The sequence below is a fragment of the Lithobates pipiens genome, unplaced genomic scaffold, assembly GCF_037356315.1.
Source record: "Lithobates pipiens isolate NorthernLeopardFrog02 unplaced genomic scaffold, aLitPip1_a1.2 Scaffold_18, whole genome shotgun sequence".
Classification (NCBI taxonomy): domain Eukaryota; kingdom Metazoa; phylum Chordata; class Amphibia; order Anura; family Ranidae; genus Lithobates; species Lithobates pipiens.
The window spans coordinates 631,907,832-631,929,034 of NW_027507758.1; the positions used below are offsets into that span (position 1 = coordinate 631,907,832).

The 21,203-nt window shown below is 43.0% G+C and overlaps 1 protein-coding gene across 1 annotated transcript in view; it reads right to left on the reverse strand.

The window, feature by feature from the left end:
- Nucleotides 1-5,641: 5,641 nt before the first annotated feature.
- Nucleotides 5,642-21,203, reverse strand: part of LOC143989714 (uncharacterized) — a 30,401-nt gene continuing 14,839 nt past the window's right edge. Inside the window, exons 2-5 of the mRNA XM_077489988.1 lie at nucleotides 11,210-11,338; nucleotides 10,870-11,082; nucleotides 10,634-10,763; nucleotides 5,642-6,855 (exon numbers count right to left, since the gene is read on the reverse strand). Of these exons, the coding sequence (XP_077346114.1) occupies nucleotides 5,945-6,855; nucleotides 10,634-10,763; nucleotides 10,870-11,082; nucleotides 11,210-11,305 (1,350 nt within the window). The 5' untranslated portion in view covers nucleotides 11,306-11,338 and the 3' untranslated portion in view covers nucleotides 5,642-5,944. The remainder of the gene's footprint in view (nucleotides 6,856-10,633; nucleotides 10,764-10,869; nucleotides 11,083-11,209; nucleotides 11,339-21,203) is intronic.

Sequence of the window (21,203 nt, forward strand, 5' to 3'; positions counted from 1 at the left end):
TTCGTCACTCAAGTTGAAACGATCACAAAAACTTTCAAAGACATCCCCGTTGAAAAACACATCTGCTCTTGAATCATAACGAGGGATATCTTTCAAAATTTTCATCAGCTGATCATGTATTTGCAACTTAAGTCTAGATGCTCTTTCTAACAATTTCTGTTTTCGAACATCATCCAAAGAAGGATCCTGTATGTCAACAGGGTTGTCCGGTATAAACGATGATTTTGCTGCATCTGACTGCTTTTTCTCATCTCTCTTTGAAATTACCGAGATATGTTTGTTTTTTGAAGTTGCATTATTCTGCAATTCTACTTCATTCTCTAAATGCTCAATATACGTACAAAAAGTTTCACAACCTGAACAACTAGGTTCAAAAAATACATTTTCATGTGTTTGCATATTTTCAGTTACACTTGCTGTTTGATTCATTACACAAATCATTTGTTTTTCTGGCTCATTAAATATCATTGAATTAAAAATTGAAATGAACTTCATTACATTAGTAATTTCCTCTTAGTTTTCGTTAATGAAAATTTAGCTTTCTCAATTTCAGTATTTGCTTGCGAGCATTGACTATACATAGATTTCCATAAAACAGCATCAGAGACCTGTTTCGATAAACCTGTAAATTCTAATTTACTTTCATCAGCTAAAACATCTACAAAATCCATATTACTTTTCTACTCACCAAATATAAAACTTATCAGTTTTGCCGCTGGACTCCGCTGGACTCGCAAGACTTCTGTATATCTGAAATTCTCCGGTCTTTCACAATCAATCGATCAAATTTCCTTCTAGGTTCTTTTCAATCTTTGCGAAGTTAATTTCTGTTCATCACTTCTTTCCCCTCTGATCAAAGGAAGGAAGTTGAAAAAAAAACTTCCGACTTATGGTTGACTGGATGGCTGAGCCAATGTAAAAATATTTGAAACCCACTCCACACTCAAGGATGTCAGCTTTCCCTAATTCTGGAGGTAACTATTAGGCCTAAAGAGTTCCGGGACTTTGCTACACCAGGATAATGGGTTCCCACAGAAAGATTCTTCTCTTGTACAATGTCAGGACAGGTTATGTGTTATTATCCAGGATCAGACATTCCACATGCTGAATGATGACAGGAATTACTGCTGTGGGCTGGGAACCACCATGACCGGGATCGTCACTGACGGATGTACTGCTATCTTAGTAATATTTACACTGTAAAAATATTTGAAAATGTATATATATCTCTTATATATATCTGGTGAGATTGATTGAGATTGTGAGATGAATTTCCTTAACCACTTCAGCTCCGGACCAATAAACACCTTAAGGACCAGAGGTCTTTTTGCAATTTCGCACTGCGCTGCTTTAACTGGTAATTGCGCGGTCATGCAATATTGCACCCAAACGAAATTTGCGTCCTTTTCTTCCCACAAATAGAGCTTTCTTTTGATGGTATTTGATTGCCTCTGCGATTTTTTTTTTTTGCGATATAAATGGAAAAAGAGCGAAAATTTTGAAAAAAAAAGATATTTTCTTCTTTTTGTTATAAGAAAAATCGAATAAACTAAATTTTAGTCATACATTGAGGGCAAAATTTATTCAGCCACATGTCTTTAGTAAAAAAAATGTCAATAAGCGTATATTTTTTGGTTTGCGCAAAAGTTATAGCGTCTACAAACTAGAGTACATTTTCTGGAATTTACACAGCTTTTAATTTATGACTGCCGATCTCATTTCTTGAGGTGCTAAAATGGCAGGGCAGTACAAATCCCCCCCAAATGACCCCATTTTGGAAAGTAGACACCCCAAGGAAATTGCTGATGGGTATGTTGAGCCCATTGAATATTTATTTTTTTGTCCTAAGGGATTGAATAATGACAAAAAGTTGTCACTAAATGATATATTGCTCACACATGCCATGGTTATATGTGAAATGACACCCCAAAATACATTCTGCTGCTTCTCCCGAGTACGGGGATACCACATGTGTGGGACTTTTTGGGAGTCTAGTCGCGCACGGCACCCCGAAAACCAATAACCACCTTCAGGATTTCTAAGGGTGCAAATTTTTGATTTAACTCCTCACTACCTATCACAGTTTCGAAGGCCATAAAATGCCAAAATAGCACAAAACCCCCCCAAATGACCCCATTTTGGAAAGTAGACACCCCAAGCTATTTACTGAGAGGCATGTTGAGTCCATGGAATATTTTATATTTTGCCAAAAGTTGCGGGAATATTACAAACTTTTTTTTTTTTGCACAAAGTTGTCACTAAATGATATATTGCTCACACATGCTATGGGCAGAAGTCAAATTACACCCCAAAATAAATTCTGCTGCTTCTCCCGAGTACGGGGATACCACATGTGGGGGACTTTTTGGGAGCCTAGTTAACTAGCTACCTAGCGACACTAGCGACACTGATGCAGCGTTCAGAAAAATTATCGCTTAGTGACACTGGCAAAAGGGGGTGAAAGGGTTAACTAGCGGCAATCAGGGGGTTAAAAACATTATTGGGTAGTATATCGGGGTACCTAGCGATATAAAAACCTGGCGGTGAACCTAAAAAAATAACTAGCTACCTAGCGACACATGCAGCGATCAGAAAAATGATCGCTTAGTGACACTGGCAAAAGGGGGTGAAAGGGTTAACTAGCGGCAATCAGGGGGTTAAAAACATTATTGGGTAGTATATCGGGGTACCTAGCGCTATAAAAACCTGGCGGTGAACCTAAAAAAATAACTAGCTACCTAGCGACTGTAGCGACACTAATGCAGCGATCAGAAAAACGATCGCTTAGTGACACTGGCAAAAGGGGGTGAAAGGGTTAACTAGCGGCAATCAGGGGGTTAAAAACATTATTGGGTAGTATATCGGGGTACCTAGCGATATAAAAACCTGGCGGTGAACCTAAAAAAATAACTAGCTACCTAGCGACACATGCAGCGATCAGAAAAATGATCGCTTAGTGACACTGGCAAAAGGGGGTGAAAGGGTTAACTCTAGGGGCAATCAGGGGGTTAAATCTTTATTGGGGGGTGATAGGGGGCTACCCTGGACCTAACACTAACTGTCCTGACAGTTTTTACTGTCACAACTGACACTGAATGCATTGATCAGTAAAGAAATGATCAATGCAATCAGTGACACTGTGACTGGGGGGGGAGGGGGGGCGGGGGGGATCGGGGGGTGATCGGGGGGGCGATCGGGGGGGGTTTGTGTGCCTGTGTGTACCTACATGTCAGTGTAGTGTTCGTGCACACTTACTTTTACTCTTCTCCTCGTAGTCCGGTCAAAAAGACCGCCCCGAGGAGAATGACATCACTTCCTCCTTCCTGTGTAAACAATACACAGGGGAGGAAGCTTCTCATTGGCCAGGAGCGATCCAGAGGGGGTGGCCGAAAACGAACGGCCATCCCCTCATCACGGAGCGCTCCTGGACCGAATCGGACCGCCGTAACCAGCGGGAGGGGGTCCGATGGGACCCCCCACCCGCTGGAAGGCAATCACGTAGATGTACGTGATTATGCCTGCCTGTGCCATTGTGCTGACGTACAATGGCAATACGGCGGTCCTCAAGTGGTTAATTAGTTCTGAGTCAGCGTAAATCAAAAAGTGTGTTTTTATTGTACACACTTAAATAGAAAATAATACTTACAAAAATAGTACAATGATAAAATTATTAGTATCGTTAAAAATATTTCTTCAAGCTAATGTGTGCTCTATTGTTCTATCTAAGATGGTCGAATAACCCTTTGTATGCTGAATGTAGCTGAGATGTATGTTTGCTGAGATGTTTCTTTCACATCTGTAGGAATTCCAAGAGAGCGTCCGCTCTTCCGCCTTTTGATTATATCAACACAAGTTTCTGCTTTCTGCTCCAAAAGAATAAACCCTCCTTCACAAGGGTGTGGGCTAAAGAGTGGTTACTATAGTAAAGCTACCATCTGTTAATACTCAACACAGTGGGGGGAAGTAAAAACTAAACAATGTATCAATTACATAAGAATATATCTCTTAAAAGCATATACCGTATATACTCGAGTATAAGCCGAGATTTTCAGCCTCTTTTTTGAGGCTGAAAGTGCCCCCTCGGCTTATACTCGAGTCGCCGCTGTCTGACTGCTCGATCAGCGTATCGAGCAGACAGACGGCGGACATTAATTTTCAAAAGCCGCGCCTCCTTCTCCGCCTCCGCCTGTGATAGGCGGAACACTGAATTTCCCAGCAGGCAGTGTTCCGCCTATCACGGACATCCGCTCATTCTCATACTACGGACGAGTATGAGAGGATGTCTGTGATAGGCGGAACACAGGCTGCTGGGAAATTGAGTGTTCCGCCTATCACAGGCGGAGGCGGAATTTTCAATTGTAGAATGGCCGCCGAGAAGAGCGGCGATCCATCGGCACGGGACGGAGGAGGCACGGCACGGCACGGGACGGAGGAGACACGGGACGGAGGAGGCACGGCACGGGGGAGGCACGGGACGGAGGAGGCACGGCACGGGACGGAGGAGGCTCGGGACGACGGCGGCTCGGGACGGAGGCTTGGGACACAGGTAGGCTGGACACACACACAAGGCTGCACGGACACACACACACACACACACACACACACACACACACACACACACACACACACACAGGGATGGATGGATGGATACACACACACACACACACACAGGGATGGATGGATGGATGGACACACACACACACACACACACACACACACACACACACACAGGGATGGATGGATGGATGGATACACACACAGGGATGGATGGATGGATGGACACACACACAGGGATGGATGGACGGACACACACACAGGGATGGACGGACACACAGGGATGGACAGCCATGTCTCACCCTCGGCTTATACACGAGTCAATAAGTTTTCCAGTTTTTTGGGGGTAAATTGGGGGCCTCGGCTTATACTCGGGTCGGCCTATACTCGAGTATATACGGTATATATATAATGAGGTGGGGAAGTAAAAACTAAACAATGTATCAATTACATAAGAATATATCTTTTAAAAGCATATATATGATATACAATATTCATCAAAATCCTGACAGGTTTTAAATGTCAACTTTTTCAATTATCGCATGTCATAACATAGGATTAATTGATTCAAAGTTTTCCTTTCACACAATGGAGAATTTATATTCTAAATAAAGTATAATAAAGCCAATTAAAATGTAGATATTAAGAATATAACATACACCTATACGTCTCATCACCGTACTGTGCTTGAAGTCTTCTGTAGATATCCGTGGGTTTTACACCTTCCTTCACAAGAAACTTCATTACTACACTCTGTTCCACGCACGCACCAACACTGTTATCTGCCATCTTGAATAACGGTCCCTAGACTGGCCACAACATGTGCACTGCCCGTACGTAATAGGACACACTTACTACTGCATGTTGTATTATCACGCTTCCATCCCTTATTATACCTGTAATATTAACAGTCCCGATTTCACTTGAAAGCGCCATTATGGCCACTAGATGGAGCCAAGGAAATCAGTGTATGAAATAAAATACATCCAATATTCATTATGGCTGGGCAAATGCTGATCACATTCATTCAACTAAATAGACCTCTAAGTGTTTGTGAAAGCTTACGCCACAAAATGTACTCAGCCAATGAAAGGTAATGACTCAATTTTTATTTCTCTACTGCTATCAATGGCCAACACGGTACAACACTTCATCCATGTCTTTGGTGATCTCTGATCTCCTTATCAACTGTTTCTTCCATGATGAAGATCAGCCATGGAGTATATCTGAGGTGTATATCAGGGTGTGCTTCTTCCCCACATGAGAGCTGTGATGTCCAGGAACATTCTTATACAAGACATTTCCCACACTCAAGGCACTAATACACCTCAAGGGTTGTGTGGGGTCCCTGATGTACAGGAAGACAAGACTTCAGTGAGGAACAATTCCCTCACTCAGGACAGGAAATTGTATTCTCCCCCGTGTGAGATCTCTGATGTCTGGAAAGATTGGACTTATCTGAAAAACATCTCCCGCACTCAGAACAGGAATGTGGCTTCTCTCCCGTGTGAAATCTCTGATGTTTGTAGAGATCACACTTCTGTGAAAAACATTTCCCACACTCAGGACAGGAATATGGCTTCTCCCCCGTGTGAGATCTGTGATGTCTGTAAAGACTGGATGTCTCTGAAAAACATTTCCCACACTCCATACAGGAGTATGGCTTCTCCCCTGTGTGAGATCTCTGATGTTTATAAAGACTGGATGTCTCTGAAAAACATTTCCCGCACTCAGAACAGGAATGTGGCTTCTCTCCCGTGTGAAATCTCTGATGTTTGTAGAGATCAGACTTCTGTGAAAAACGTTTCCCACACTCAGGACAGGAATACAGCTTTGCCCCCGTGTGAAACGTCTGATGTCTATAAAGGCTGGACTTCTCTGAGAAACATTTCCCGCATTCAGGACAGGAATATGGCTTCTCTCCCGTGTGAGACCTCTGATGTCTACGAAGACTGGAGTTCGCTGAAAAACATTTTCTGCACTCAGGACAAGAATACGGCTTCTCTCCTATGTGAGATCTATTATGCTCATTAAGTTTGGATTTAAAATGGAAACCCTTCCCACACTCAGTACAGGAAAACCTCTTCTCTGTTGGAAGGACGGCACCGTCCCTCACAGTCTGAGGTTCCTCAGGATAAGAGGAATACGATGGTTCATCTACACTGTGTGGTGCCGGATGGACATTTGAGGTAGTCGGGTTTTCTCCTGGACTATACTGTGTGATGTCCTCATCTTCTACTTTACAGTCTGGAGACAAAGTGAGACAATCCTCTGAGGTTTTCCTCATCTCCCGTCCATCTACTAAAATAGAAATACAAAGATTATTACTAGACATGAGCTGATTGGTTCCCCTAAACCAGGACTTCGCCCACATCAGGCAGCTTTGTCTCTGAGGATCTTACAATTCCCCCCTCAAGGTAACTAGTAAATGGCCCTCTGATCTCCTACCAGTTAATTTCTTTATTCGTGGACCTTAGTCAGAGAGTGAGGAAACAACGAGAACTGTCTTTTATAGGAGTAATACAAGTAAAAGGCGCAAATACTTAGGTTCTACTACAACCTAATTGATATGTAGGAAGTCCATAGAGCGTCTATGAAATATAAATGTGATAAGTCCATACACTAAGGGCTGCCACTACATGGGAATAGAAGCCAGATTCCAGCAAGGCTGAAAATAAAAAGGTACCTCTAAGTCTAGAAGTTACAAACAATTTAATGGAGATACGCAGCGTGAGCAGATGATGTGACCGGAGTGTGACATGTTTCCGAGCATGCATAGTTACATAGTAGGTGAGTTGAAAAAAGACACAAGTCCAACCTAGGTGTGATATTATATCTGAGTAGTACATTGTATATCCCTGTATGTTGTTTTCATTCAGGTGCTTATCTAAAGCCCCATACACATAATCAGAAATTCTGCCAGCAAAAGTCGGATGTGAACTTTTGGTTAGAAATTCTGACTGTGTGTATGCTCCATCAGACTTTTGCTGGCAGAATTCCCGCCAGCAAAAGATTGAGAGCAGGTTCTCTATTTTTTGTTCGGAAAAAGTTCCGATCGGAAATTCCGATCGTCTGTGGAAATTCCGATGCATGCTCGGAAGCATTGAACTTCATTTTCTCGGCTCGTCGTAGTGTTGTACGTCACCGTGTTCTTGACGGTCAAAAGTTCAGAGAACTTTTGTGTGACCGTGTGTATGCAAGCCAAGCTTGAGTGGAATTCCGTCAGAAAACCCATCCATGTTTTTTTTTTTGACGAAAAATCCGCTCATGTGTACAGGGCATAATAGTTTCTTGAAACTATTGATGCTCCCCACTGAGACCACCGCCTGTGGAAGGGAATTCCACATCCTTGCCGCTCTTACAGCAAAGAACCCTCAACGTAGTTTAAGGTTAAACCTCTTTTCTTCTAATTTTAATGAGTGGTCACGAGCCTTGTTAAAAACTCCTTTCTGCGAAAAAGTTTTATCTATTGTGGGGTCACCAGTACAGTATTGGTTTATTGAAATCATATCCCCTCTCAAGCGTCTCTTCTCCAGAGAGAATAAGTTCAGTGCTCGCAACCTTTCCTCATAACTAATATCCTCCAGACCCTTTATTAGCTTTGTTGCCCTTCTTTGTACTCGCTCCATTTCCAGTACATCCTTCCTGAGGACTGGTGCCCAGAACTGGACAGCATAGTCCAGGTGCGGCCGGACCAGAGTCTTGTAGAGTGGGAGAATTATCGTTTTATCTCTGGAGTTGATCCCCTTTTTAATGCATGCCAATATTCTGTTTGCTTTGTTAGCAGCAGCTTGGCATTGCATGCCATTGCTGAGCCTATCATCTACTAGGACCCCCAGGTCCTTTTCCATCCTAGACTCCCCCAGAGGTTCTCCCCCCAGTGTATAGATTGCATTCATATTTTTTCCACCCAAATGCATTATCTTACATTTTTCTACATTGAACCTCATTTGCCATGTAGTCGCCCACCCCATTCATTTGTTCAGATCTTTTTGCAAGGTTTCCACATCCTATGGAGAAGTTATTGCCCTGCTTAACTTAGTATTGTCCGCAAATACAGAGATTGAACTGTTTTTCCCATCCTCCAGGTCCTAATTAGTTCAATCTCTGTGTATGTTGTGCCAGCCGCTCTCCTTTCTCAAGCAAGGTATTGCTTGCCAAAGGAGCGCAGCTGCCACAACATACGCAGCAATATATAGTGCGCGAATGCTTGAAAATGCACTGCACTCTGGTGACATCATCTCTTCACGCCGCCCAGCCATCCACGCACCAAGCCTCACTCTGGTTCCTTCCACTGTACGGCCGTTCTTCCATCTCAGTGGTGATCAGTGGGGCCTCAAAGCTCGGCAGAGACAGGGGCGTAGAAACTGTGACTTTCCACCGATGACTTTCCTTAGGACTTATACTTACAGATATGCCTTTTAATTTTCCCACACATGTGAGTTGCCAATTGTATATTAGGTTTTTTAACCCCTACACTTAGAAGGGCCTCTCCCCTCAGTGACAGTGATGAGGGGCTTAAAGGACGAGTGTTCCCACCACCTCTATCAATGATTGTCATCTTCCCAACACAAGAAGTCCTGCATTTCCTTATTTAGTCCATGATTTAGTCATGAATAACAGTGGGGCTGAGCCCCACCAGAGGTCAGAGAGTGAGGATGGGGGAGAACAACCAAGACAAAGACTAGACTGATTCTGAAGACCACCATCATTGGGTTATTGACTCCTCCCTCATTATCCCTTTTTGTTTAAAGTTCCAAAGTTTGAGGAATTTATCAACATGTAAAAGTCTGTTCTCCAATCAAATCATCAGATATAAAAAGTTCAGCTGGTAGAAAATGGTCGCAACAAAAGACACAAGACCACCATCATTGGGTTATTGACTATGCCCTCATTATCACTTTCTGTTTAACAGTTAGGTCTGTACAGTATCAGGACCATATAATGTACAACAGAGTATATAGTGCAGGGATCAGGAGTATGTGTAATATACAACAGAGTATATAGTGCAGGGGTCAGGAGTATGTAATGTACAATATAAATTATATAGTGTTAGGGTCAGGAGTAGGGAGGGGCCAAACACCTCCCTGTTCGGTTTACAGCAGAACTGCCGAACAGGGGAAATGTTCTAACCCAAATGGTGAAACCCATTGAAGTCTATGGGAACGGAACATAAAAAATAAAAAGTTGCCATTTTGAAGGCTTATATGCAAGTTATTGGCCATAAAAGATTTATGGGGGTCTGGGTACTCATATATACAATATTTTTTAAGGAGCAGCGACTTTAATTATGCTTAATGTGCATCAATAAAAATAGTAAATACCTTTACTTATAGTGCCTGGGGCCCCCTTCATGTGCCTGTAAAGTGGCCCATCTGTAGCATGCATGAAGCACGCTGAAGGAAAAATAAAATTTCGAAAAAAAAAAAAAAAAAAGGGGTCAAATCACACTGATAATGACTCGACGACATGGGGATCCCCCCCAGTCCATTCCAGATCTTTATACAGGCATGTAGCCTGGTAGGTCAGGAAAAGGGGGGACAAGCGAGCGCCCCCTTCAGAACTATACCAGGATACATTCCCCTAACATGGAGGGTGGGTGCTTAGGGACAGGGGGGGATCTGCCCACCCAACCCAAATCTTGTGGTCCCCATATTGATGGGGACAAGGGCCTCTTCCTGACAACCCTGGGCTGTGGTTGTTGGGGGCTGGGGGCTTAAAAAATCTGGAAGCCCCTTTAACAAGGGTGGCCCCCTATGTAAATGGGTATCAGGTTGGTGTGGGGTTCCCTTCCAAATCCATACCAGACCCTTGTGACCCTTCAGCTGGCAGCAAAATTAACATTTTACTGCCAGCTGAACCCCAGAAGCTCCATAAATCCAGTCTAGATACATAAATTGTGTCGGCAGCACAGAGAAGGAAGATTATCGGAGAGAAATCCAGGAATACAGGATGGGGAACACAGCTCAGGAAAGTGACCAGGGGATTACAGGCTGATATCACCCAGTCCCCACCCCCTACTCTGGACCAATCAGTGAGCAGTATGGGTGGAGGAATGTATTTAGTGTTAATGACCCACCTGTGCTGATCTCTGTAGGAGTGTCCTCCTCTATAAATGTCCCCGTTATTCCATCCTTCTCATCATCCCTCACATATGTCTCTTCTTCTTCTGCTTTAACCTCAACTTTTATATCTATCAGATCTTCACCCTAAACCAAAAAATATATACAATATATATAAGATCACTTGTAAAAATGGTTAATCTTGTAATATCACATACTGTAAAAAAAAAATAATAATAAAAAATCCACTCACCACCTCTATGAGTCCATGTTCTAGACACATCCCTTGTCTGTTACTGGATAATGTCCCAGAATTCCCAGCACCGCTCACCTCTCCTGTCAGCAGCTCCATCATCTTCTTGGTGACTTCTAGAATCTTCTCCATGTTGTGTCTCTCAGGTTTTAGGGAGTCACATGGAGGCACTGTGATGGTCATATGATCACCTGACTTCACAAGAGGAAATCTCTGTATTGGGGAACCAATAGGAATATCATGTTAGAATCCCAGAATCCTCCTCACCTCTCCGGACAGGTCTGTGTTTTATTAACAGAGATAAGAGGGATGTCATGTGATCTCCCAGAATCCTCCTCACCTCTCCGGTCAGCAGGTAGATGATCTCCAGGGTGAGGTTTAGTATCTTCTCAGTCATGTGACTCCGGTCCTCCTCCATCCTCATTGGTGCCGTCATTTGATCTATACAGGTCTCCTTGTAGACGGATAACTTTGGGAAATGAAAGTAAGAATTATTTGGATGGTATTGGTCACACAATAATAGGATGTGGATGTGAGGGGGGTAATAGGAGGGTTGCTGGACATTTAACCACCTCAATAGCGGACACTTTCACCTCCTTCCTGTCCAGACCAATTTTCAGCTTTCAGCGTTTGCACACCTTGAATGACAATTACTCAGTCGTGTAACACTTTTTAAGACAGATAGTGCTTTCTTTTGGCGATATTTAATACTTATTTTTTAATTTGTTTTTTGCCATATAAATTTAAAAAATACCACAATTTTGAAAAAAAAATTAAAAAAATTTCGCTATAACATTTTGCAAATAAATAATTTTCTTCATAAATTTAGATCAAACTGTATTCTGCAACATTTCTTTGGTAAAAATATATTATATTATTTAGTCTGTAGGAAAGTTCTAGAGTCCACAAACTATGGGATATACAGTGCTCAGCATAAATGAGTACACCACTATGCGAAAAGTAAGATTGTAATCAATATCTAAATAAACACAAGAACAATTACCAACATTGAACCATATAAACGAGGTACCCCCCCCAAAAAAAAAAATGTACTCTGGGGACTTTAAGGGCAACTAATATAAGCAATAGAATTATAATAATATACACATTTTATTAGAAATGTAAAAAATGTGGTGCATATATCACCATATAGCAAAATACATAAGAACAATAGCAGACTTGGATCAAATTAATATATATTCTATTAGTATTGAGCTTGACACGTTTTGGGCTCTATATCTTCGGGCCGTATAATCCCTTGGAGGTAAGTTTGGAAGTCAATGATCAATACATGGGTTGCCAATGAGTTTATGAACTCCTGATCCCTCTGTTGACTTTGAGAGTTACTATGTTTTGAGCCTCTTGTTTGTTGGGGGGATATGATGGGATTACTTCATTTTCTGCTATGATGATGAGTAATAATGTAGGGATGCTGCTGTGAATTACTCTGGGGCCTGTTATGGTTACATATGCGTGGTGTTTTGTGGTTTGGATAGTGTGACGATCCGGGGTGATTAAGCTCTAGTGGTGCGTCCGAGTTAAAGAAATTGTGTCAATCCCGACTGCATTTTCAAGGGCATGGCAGCCCATTTTTTTTTTCACAAGAAACAAATTTCAAAAATAAACAGCACATTCCCTCGCAGGGGTATTTAGCATTAAGGATGAGCTCCGGCAGGGTCACAAACAGCACGTGCCGATCCCACCAGGAAGTCGGCACTGCACAGCGCTAATCACAGGCAGTGAGACATTTCCTGATTTCTGCAGCCGCGAATCAGGACAAGGTCTCACTGCCTGTGATTAGTGCTCTGCAGTACCGACTTCCTGGCAGGCTCTGCGCGAGCTGCGAACACGCCTGAGCTCATCCTTAGTCAGCATTACAGTCCTGCTTCAGAACAACCAGCATTCAGCCTTCCTGGCTAAAAACACAGCACTCCTGCTCAGGCCTTACACCTTAGGCCTTGGCCTGTCTTCCCCAGACTGGACGTTCATCACCTCTGTGCTTGCAACTTCGTGCTGCACTGGCTCCCTCCTGACTTCTAGGCCAGAACTCCTGTCTGCCGGGCGAAGCTGTCTCTAAGGATGAGCACTGACCTCTATTCCTGGGATGATTATGAAGCCAGCGCACAGGTGTGCAATTAGCAAGCCTACCAAAATCAGGCATACACTGCTCATATGCACCTGTGACACGGGGTCGCATCTCCACAATGGGTAGACATGGGATGGCTGTTTGGTCCTGCCCTGGCTGGTGCTGGTCATGTGATTGCACATGGCTTCAGTCCAGAGGAGGCAGTGTGGCCAGAGGACTTAATCCCATCCATTTAGGGCTGCGGGATCTGCATTAAGATGCCAGGCTCAGCCTGCCACACTCAGGCCCACCCTTCCCCTCCCTGCACAGGAGATATGGAGGGATAGGGAGTGTCTGGAGAGTGTCACAAGTTAGGGTGGGCCTTATACATGACGTCCAAAGATGTGTCTCCTTTCTTTCTCGCTCTCCCAATACAGGAGTAGGTGGAGAGAGAGGGGAGGAGCCGGGAGACATGGCGAACTCGGATACGAGAGACATAGCGAACTCGGATACGATGTCCCTCCGATGACTCATGTCACAGCATTCTCCTGGTGCAGGGATATACAGAGAGAGGGGGAGGAGGCGGGGGACATCATGGATTGGGGCGGGTCCCTACCCTGATGACGCGCTACCCTATCTGGAGAACACTGCATCTAGTTACATAGTAGGGGAGGTCGAAAAAAGTCACAAGTACAACCTATGTGTGTGATTATATGTCAGTATTACATTGTATATCCCCATATGTTGTGGTCGTTCAGGTGCTTATCTAATAGTTTCTTGAAACTATCGACCCCCCAACTGAGACCACCGCCTGTGGAAGGGAATTGTTTTCATAATCTACTGTCTTGGCGTTGGCAGCAACAGTTTCCATCGACGACGCCACGCACCACGTGATCGTTGGCCCCACACACACTCTTGAACAGCAATGCCCATACAGGAGATGACGAGAATCCCCTATGACGCCGCCCACGCACTATTTGTGTGCGCATGCGTGGGCATCCTTATAGAGACATATATAAATAGAGGATCCTCCATTATCCTCACTTGCTACTACCCCACCACGAGGCAAACCTGATCCTAGCTGGCTCTGACAGACACTCCATTACTTGGAGATCAGGAGGTTAGTATGGAGTATTACTCCACATCTATATACAATGCAACAGAGGAAAGAAATGTACCCGTGAAGGCCGTTTGATGCCACACTGGTGACTGGCATGGATGGAGCTGATGATCTGCTGTGATGGCTCCATTTTATATTCATACTTATATTGATATTTGTGTGGGCGGCACAGTGGTGTAGTGGTTAGCACTCTCGTCTAGCAGTAAAAATCCCAACCACGACACTACCTGCCTGGAGTTTGCATGTTCTCCCTGTGCCTGCATGGGTTTCCTCCGGGTTCTCCGGTTTCCTCCCACACTCCAAAGACATGCAGGTAGGTTAATTGGATTCTGTCCAAAATTGGCCCTAGTATATAAATGGGGACCTTGGATTGTGGGCTCCATGAGGGTAGGGACCGATTTGAGTGTGCAATGTACAGGGATAGAGACAATTGTAGACATTCACTCAGGTTGAACTGGATGGACTAGTGTCTTTATTCAACCTTACTAACTATGTCCTAGATAATAGTGAAAGAAAAAGAGCAACAAGAATGGACTTTGTAGGCACCAATTATAAAAAAATATATATATCCCCCTATAAAAGTACCCAGGGTAAAGTGTCATAAAAATACCTTTTCTATGTGAATCTGATGATAAAAGAATAGTCCAGGAACGAACCGCCGCCTAGGAGAGGTGCCGTGTTATAGGGATAACTATGCAACCCTATATACACGTCCCAATCAGGTGTGTGGAATCACCGCAACAGCTGATTCGGCCGGGATAGGGATGCGCGTGCACCCCAACACGAACGCGCATGCGCGGTAGATGGAAGTAACTGTAATGAGCTTTCGTGTGTGAGAGGAGGGCATCCCCAGAAGTCACAGGGCTAGGAACTTCCCCCCCAGTGGATGCTCCGCAAATGACAGTGTCAAAATGACGCTGGATGAGGTAGATGGAAAAGGACCCCTCGATGGTGGCTATTGGAAAGTCCAATAAAGGGCGGAGATAGAAATGACACACTGGAGATGGAAAAGGGGTTGAGGCTGATAGACCTGGACAGGACACCACAAGTGAAAGCCCCAAATGGGACTGAGATGCACCTACTCGGCCGCACGTCTAACTCACAACACCAACACGCCATGAAAGTCCAACAATGGAATTCCAAAAGGTCCAAAAAGTAGCCCCCGTTGTGATTGCTTTTTGGTACTCACCGCAAAAAATCTGAGACTCCTTACCAATTTTTGTATTGTTTAATATTATATATTTTGTGTCTCACTCCTGTAGAATATTTAATAAGCTCCCGAAGAAGACTGCAAAACATGTAGAGCTTTTCCTGCATTAACTACTATGAGTACAGGATTCTGTCCCTGCATTGTACTCATTAAATAGAGAGATTTAGCCAATAATTCTTTGCACTTTATTTGTGTAGCACTGGCCCCCGAAGGAGCTGCTGGTTTTATTTGGGCTTACCGTTACCTCACCTGATTGCTTCTCTGTCTTGGGGGATCCTGTGGTAGATGGCCCAAAGAATGTTGAAACTGACAATTAATCCTCTTTTGGGTTATTTATTTAGAACAAAACAAAGTCTCTCAATAAAGGGTAGAGGGTTAGGAGTGAGTTCAGGCACTTAGATTGCAAGATGGAAGTCTTGAGAAAATCCAGAGAATAAAAACTGTTTCACAACTGGATTTAACAACCCCCGGATAGACCTCTCTCACTAGATCTAGCAGCCGGTAGGGTGCTCGACAAAGTCTCTGCCACAGACTTGTGAGATACACTTGAGCGTTACTGAGGGATGTGGATAATTTAAAGAACTGACATACAGTACAAGTTTCTCTCAGTTGATCCGGCGATACCATATGAATGTTGATCCAGGTTGAGTCCTTCAACTAAGCCTCCAGGCTCCTTCAGAGAAACCAGCCTTGCGCACGTTTTCTCCTGAAAGAATCCTCCCCTGGGGTTCTCCAGTTGCTGGGCCTCTCCCTTCAGATGAGACAGCACCGGACCATCCCTGGATCAGTAGGCCTCGAAATTCGCTCGGCCTGTCCCTGCAGTTGTGTCGCCTCGGACCAGACGACCACGAGACACAGGATGCATAGTTCTGCACCCCAGGCCAGGAGGGCCATGGGGCTGGGTCAGGAGGATCACCAGAACCAAACAGACAGAAAATAATCCCCCGCCAACATGGCACCAGTACCTTAAATACCACTCCCCAGAATGCACAGCAGGTAAAAACTCCCACTGGGCTGGTTCAGAGAGATAAGTGGCATTCAATGCGCCCAGCTAGACTGCGTTCCTACTCTTGCCGGCGTAGACAGCGACACCTGCAGTCAAGGAGAATGCAGTGCAACCCAGCTGGACTGGTACTGAAACCAGAAATTTCGAGAAATTAGTCCCGAAGCCCAACTGTGGCTTCAGGCAACTTAACTTTTCAAAAACAATAGCGCCTACTCGTCAGAAGCCAGCACTACATTTGCATAATGTTTTTAATGTGTATTGTTGTATTATGTGTATAATAAATAAATTGATACATATATTTTTTTTATAATTGGTGCCTACAAAGTCCATTTTTGTTGCTCTTTTTCTTTAATTACTAGGAACATGACTACAGGGAAGGGTGGATAATAATATGCGGCCCTACCCGACAAACATCTCCACACCAAAAATTTTAAAACATTTAACAAAATTGAGATTTATGCTCCAAATAATAAAAAAGAATGTATAGTACAAAATACACTGCCTAAAAGCACGCTGAAAGTTACTAATGGTTGATTCTTGTATATCTTTTCACAGAAATACTCTTCATCCTCTGTGGTATGTGGATACATTTCTAAATAAACTAACAGGACTGTTAAAGTCGGTTGTTTATTGAAATACCTCCTCCTCTGTAATATTGTTGGATGTTCACAAAACTCAAAAGAGATAAAGATTGCTCCAATTGTACCATCCATCAGGGTTCCCGTGAGATACCAGAGCACTTCCAATCCTTTGCTCGGCATCTGGTGGCACTCAAAGCGAGGATCCCATTTTTGATTGGTATGTTCTTTCAAACTTGCTTCTAACAATGCCAATGCTCCTGTTCTTTTGTCTTTGTAATTTGATTCTAATCTGTGTTAGGTTTCATATTATATTATTATATAGTAAAAACACTGCGTATGGAATGCCTCTGAAGAAAGGACTCCTTATCTGTCCTGAAACGCGTCGGGTTCAATACTAAGAATATATATTCATATGATCCAAGTCTGCTATTGTTCTTATGTATTTTTCTATATGGTGATGTATGCACCACATTTCTAATAAAATGTGTATATTATAATTCTATTGCTTATTAGTTGCCCTTAAAGTCCCCAGAGTACATTTTTGGGGGGGTACCTTCTTTACATGGTTCCTTGAATTGGGATGTTGGCAACCCTTGGGCCTTTGTCAAGACTGGGCTCAGCCCTTCTTTCTCTGAGCTGGTCACTCAGCTGTCGGCTAATTGCCAGCTCCTATCTATCCACAGTTACTCAGCTATTGATGATCCTGCTCCTCAGTTCTGCCTACTTAAGCTGTCCAGTCCAGAGGATCTCTGCATTCGCCTTGGTCAACATCACAGAAACTATCTCCTGCGATCCTGTTCAAGACTTGCTTTGCTGAAGTCCCTTCTGGCTCCGGATCCCACTTGCTGTTCCACTACATTGATCCCTGACTTCTGGCTTGGCTGACTATCCGGTTACTGAACTTTGGCTATGTTTTGACTATGTTTGCTCTTTTTACTTTTATTATTAAACAAGTGTGATTTAACTGTACTTCTGTCATGGCTTGATTTCATGGTTTCTGACAGCCTTACTGGGTGGATCCTTACAACTCAAATTTCCATCATTGTGACAAAACTGTGTTCATAGAACATTTGTTTAGCTGATTACATGAAAATAAGGTTAATAATATAACTTAGAGTGCAAATTTTTCAGTTTTACTCAAATTAGTTGATGCAAAAATGAATACACCCCACAACAAAAACTACTGCATCTATAATTTTGTATGACCTCCATGATCTGTAAGGACAGCACCAAGTCTTCTAGGCATGGAATGAACAAGATGGTGACAACATCAATCTTTTTCCAGTCTTCAAGAACAACCTCTTTTAGACCTTGGCTGCTGGATAGAGAGTGATGCTCTTCTTTTTAGAATTTTCCAAAGGTGTTAGATTGGGTTCAGATCAGGAGATGGCCACTGAACCACTTTCACCAGGTTCTGCAATGTAACAGTGGCCTTAGATGTGTGTTTTGGATCATTGTCATTTTGGAAAAGTGGACGACGACCAAGGGCACAGAGTAATAGTAGCATCCTCTCTTTCAATATAGAGCAGAACATCTGTAAATTCATGATACCATCAATGAAATGCAGTTCCCCGACACCAATAGCACTCATGCAGAATGTAAAGGGAATTATTCCTGCGCCTAATCAGGAAGAAGTCTGATTGTTGTACCGCTGCACACACTGGGATGGGGTACTAGAACCCCAATAAAAGAAAAAAAGGGGGCAGAGAAGTAGTGATGCGCAGTACTATAATGGAAGATCTGGCCGGAACAGGTTAATAGGTACACTAGGCTCTCAAATAATTAGGTAATAAATATAGTATCGTTCGTCCTAAAAGGTGCTATATAAGAACATAAAAGCCAATATGTGTTTGAAGAATAGTGAGGAGCCCTCACAGCTATACCGTAATAGTATTTTGAGTAAAAATCATGTGAATGTTCAAAAAAATTCCAATAGTTTAAAACATAATTCCCAATGCGATTTTATAAGGTTAGCGAAGTTGCATAAAGTGGCAGTGCTGGATATAAAGAAGGTCCGTGCAGGTAACTACTACATCATATAGTGATTTAAATAATATATATGAAACAGTCGACAAGATATATGGTGATTCCCAATGCGATTTGTTCAAACTGACAAAGTCGCATAAAAGTGCCAGTGCCAGACAGAAAATAGGTCTGTGAAAATATCTATTGCATCCAAATATGAAAATATAATGTACAAAAAACAGTCACTAACTAAATAAAACAATGGTGCAAATAATGGTTGACTTGTGACTGAAGAAATCGCATTAAAGTGACAAATGCAAAAAAAAGGGGGGGGGGGGAGTGAATATGTGCAAGTGTCCTATGTGGTAAAGAGTAGTATCAGTTAAATACTATCATCAAACACAACAGAATATTAAATCCAAAGCAGAAAAAAATATAGAAAAAACACATAAATTAATCTTGGTGTTGGGGGAAAGGAAAGAACCTACTAAAAAATAAATATAATCCGAACAAGAGAAGGGGGTGTGCACAATGTTTTAAAACTTAGTAAATACAGAAAATTGAGCAATAATCTTTGTTAAAAATGTCCATTCAACTTGTGCGACACCCGATAGCGATTATCTCGAAAATCGCATGTAACGAAGTAATCGCATACAGTGCTGGTGCTTTAAATATCTGTGCACTACAAAGTAACAGCTTAAGCGGTGGTGGTAATAGTGATGGTGAATGTATCCCACGTGGTCCTGTGTGATCGAAATATGGGTGTCCCCTTACCTTAGGGCTGTAAGGTAACAGCGTATGATATATATGTCCTCAGGGTTCCTGGTGATCGTTATCCCTCGAGGTACTGTTCTTATGTCCCCGGGTCGTGGCGTCTCCTGCCGTCTCCTCCCTATTCTGCCGTACTGGACTCTTTATGTGGTCACTCAGCAGTACTTCAGCGTGGGGGGGGTACCTCGGCGGTGGGTGTTTATGTAAGGGGTTAAACACATAAGGAAGGGAGCCCCATAGTGTAATAGTTTTTCAACAATATTGAAGTTTATTCATAAAAACGGATTGAATACTCACAAACAGATAGGTTTCTAGTATAAGGTATAGGCTTTAGGCTTTAGGAGAGGCTTCCTCCATGGACGACACCTATGCATGCCATTCCTCTGCAGTGTATGCCGTATTGTGTCATGGGAAACAATCACCCCAGTTCTGCTTTCTACTTCTTTAGCTAACTGCAGTAAACTGGCATGATGATTTTCTTCAACCCTTCTTATCAGAAGACGCTCCTGTTGAGGTGATAACTTCTGTTGACGGCCTGGACGTTTCTGTGGGATGGTTGCAGTTCCATCTTCGTTACGTTTTTGTATCACTTTTGCTCCAGTATTCTGACTGTAAGTAAAGCTTTGCTGGCCTTCTTGTAGCCTTCATCTTTCTTGTCTAAAGAAATAATTTTCTCATTCTCAGGCCTTGTGACATTTCTCCTCCATGTAGTGCCATTGCTGACAGCATGAACCCGGAAGGGGTTTTATTTGTTAGGTAACGCCCTTTTATAATCACCTGTCTGCTGGACACCTGTTTAATGAATAATTAGACTCACCTGTAGTTGAATTCTTGTTAATTAGGGTTTTTTTATGTCTACAATTTAGCTTTAGCTAATGCCGCGTAAACACGACCAAACTTTTCCGTTGGACAATTTGATCGTGTGTGGGCTCCAGCAGACTTTTTCTTCCCAAAAGTCCGGCAGACCTAGAAATAAAACTTGCTTCAAATCTTTCCGACGGACTCGAGTCCGGTCAAAAACTCCGGTCGTCTGTGTGCTAGTCCGACGGACTAAAACTGACGCTAGGGCAGCTATTGGCTATGAACTTCCTTAACCACTTCAGCCCCGGACCAATAAACACCTTAAGGACCAGAGGTCTTTTTCCAATTTCGCACTGCACTGCTTTAACTGGTAATTGCGCGGTCATGCAAAATTGCACCCAAACAAAATTTGTGTCCTTTTCTTCCCACAAATAGAGCTTTCTTTTGATGGTATTTTATTGCCTCTGCGATTTTTATTTTTTGCGATATAAAATGGAAAAAGAGCGAAAATTTTGAAAAAAAAAAACGGAAAATTTATGTCAAATACTTACCGTAATTTTCCTTTCCTGATGGACTCCATGGCAGCCTACGTGTGGGTTTAGTCCCGCCTCCATTACCCTATAGGACGATACTCCCATAAAGCTTTGCTCCCTGCCAGAGGCCGTGTTCGGTAACTATCCTACTCCAGCCATTTGGGAGGGAACTCCTGCTGCCATGGAGTCCATCAGGAAAGGAAAATTACGGTAAGTATTTGACATAAATTTTCAGTTTTCCTGACAGACTCCATGGCAGCCTACGTGTGGCAAATAACTCGC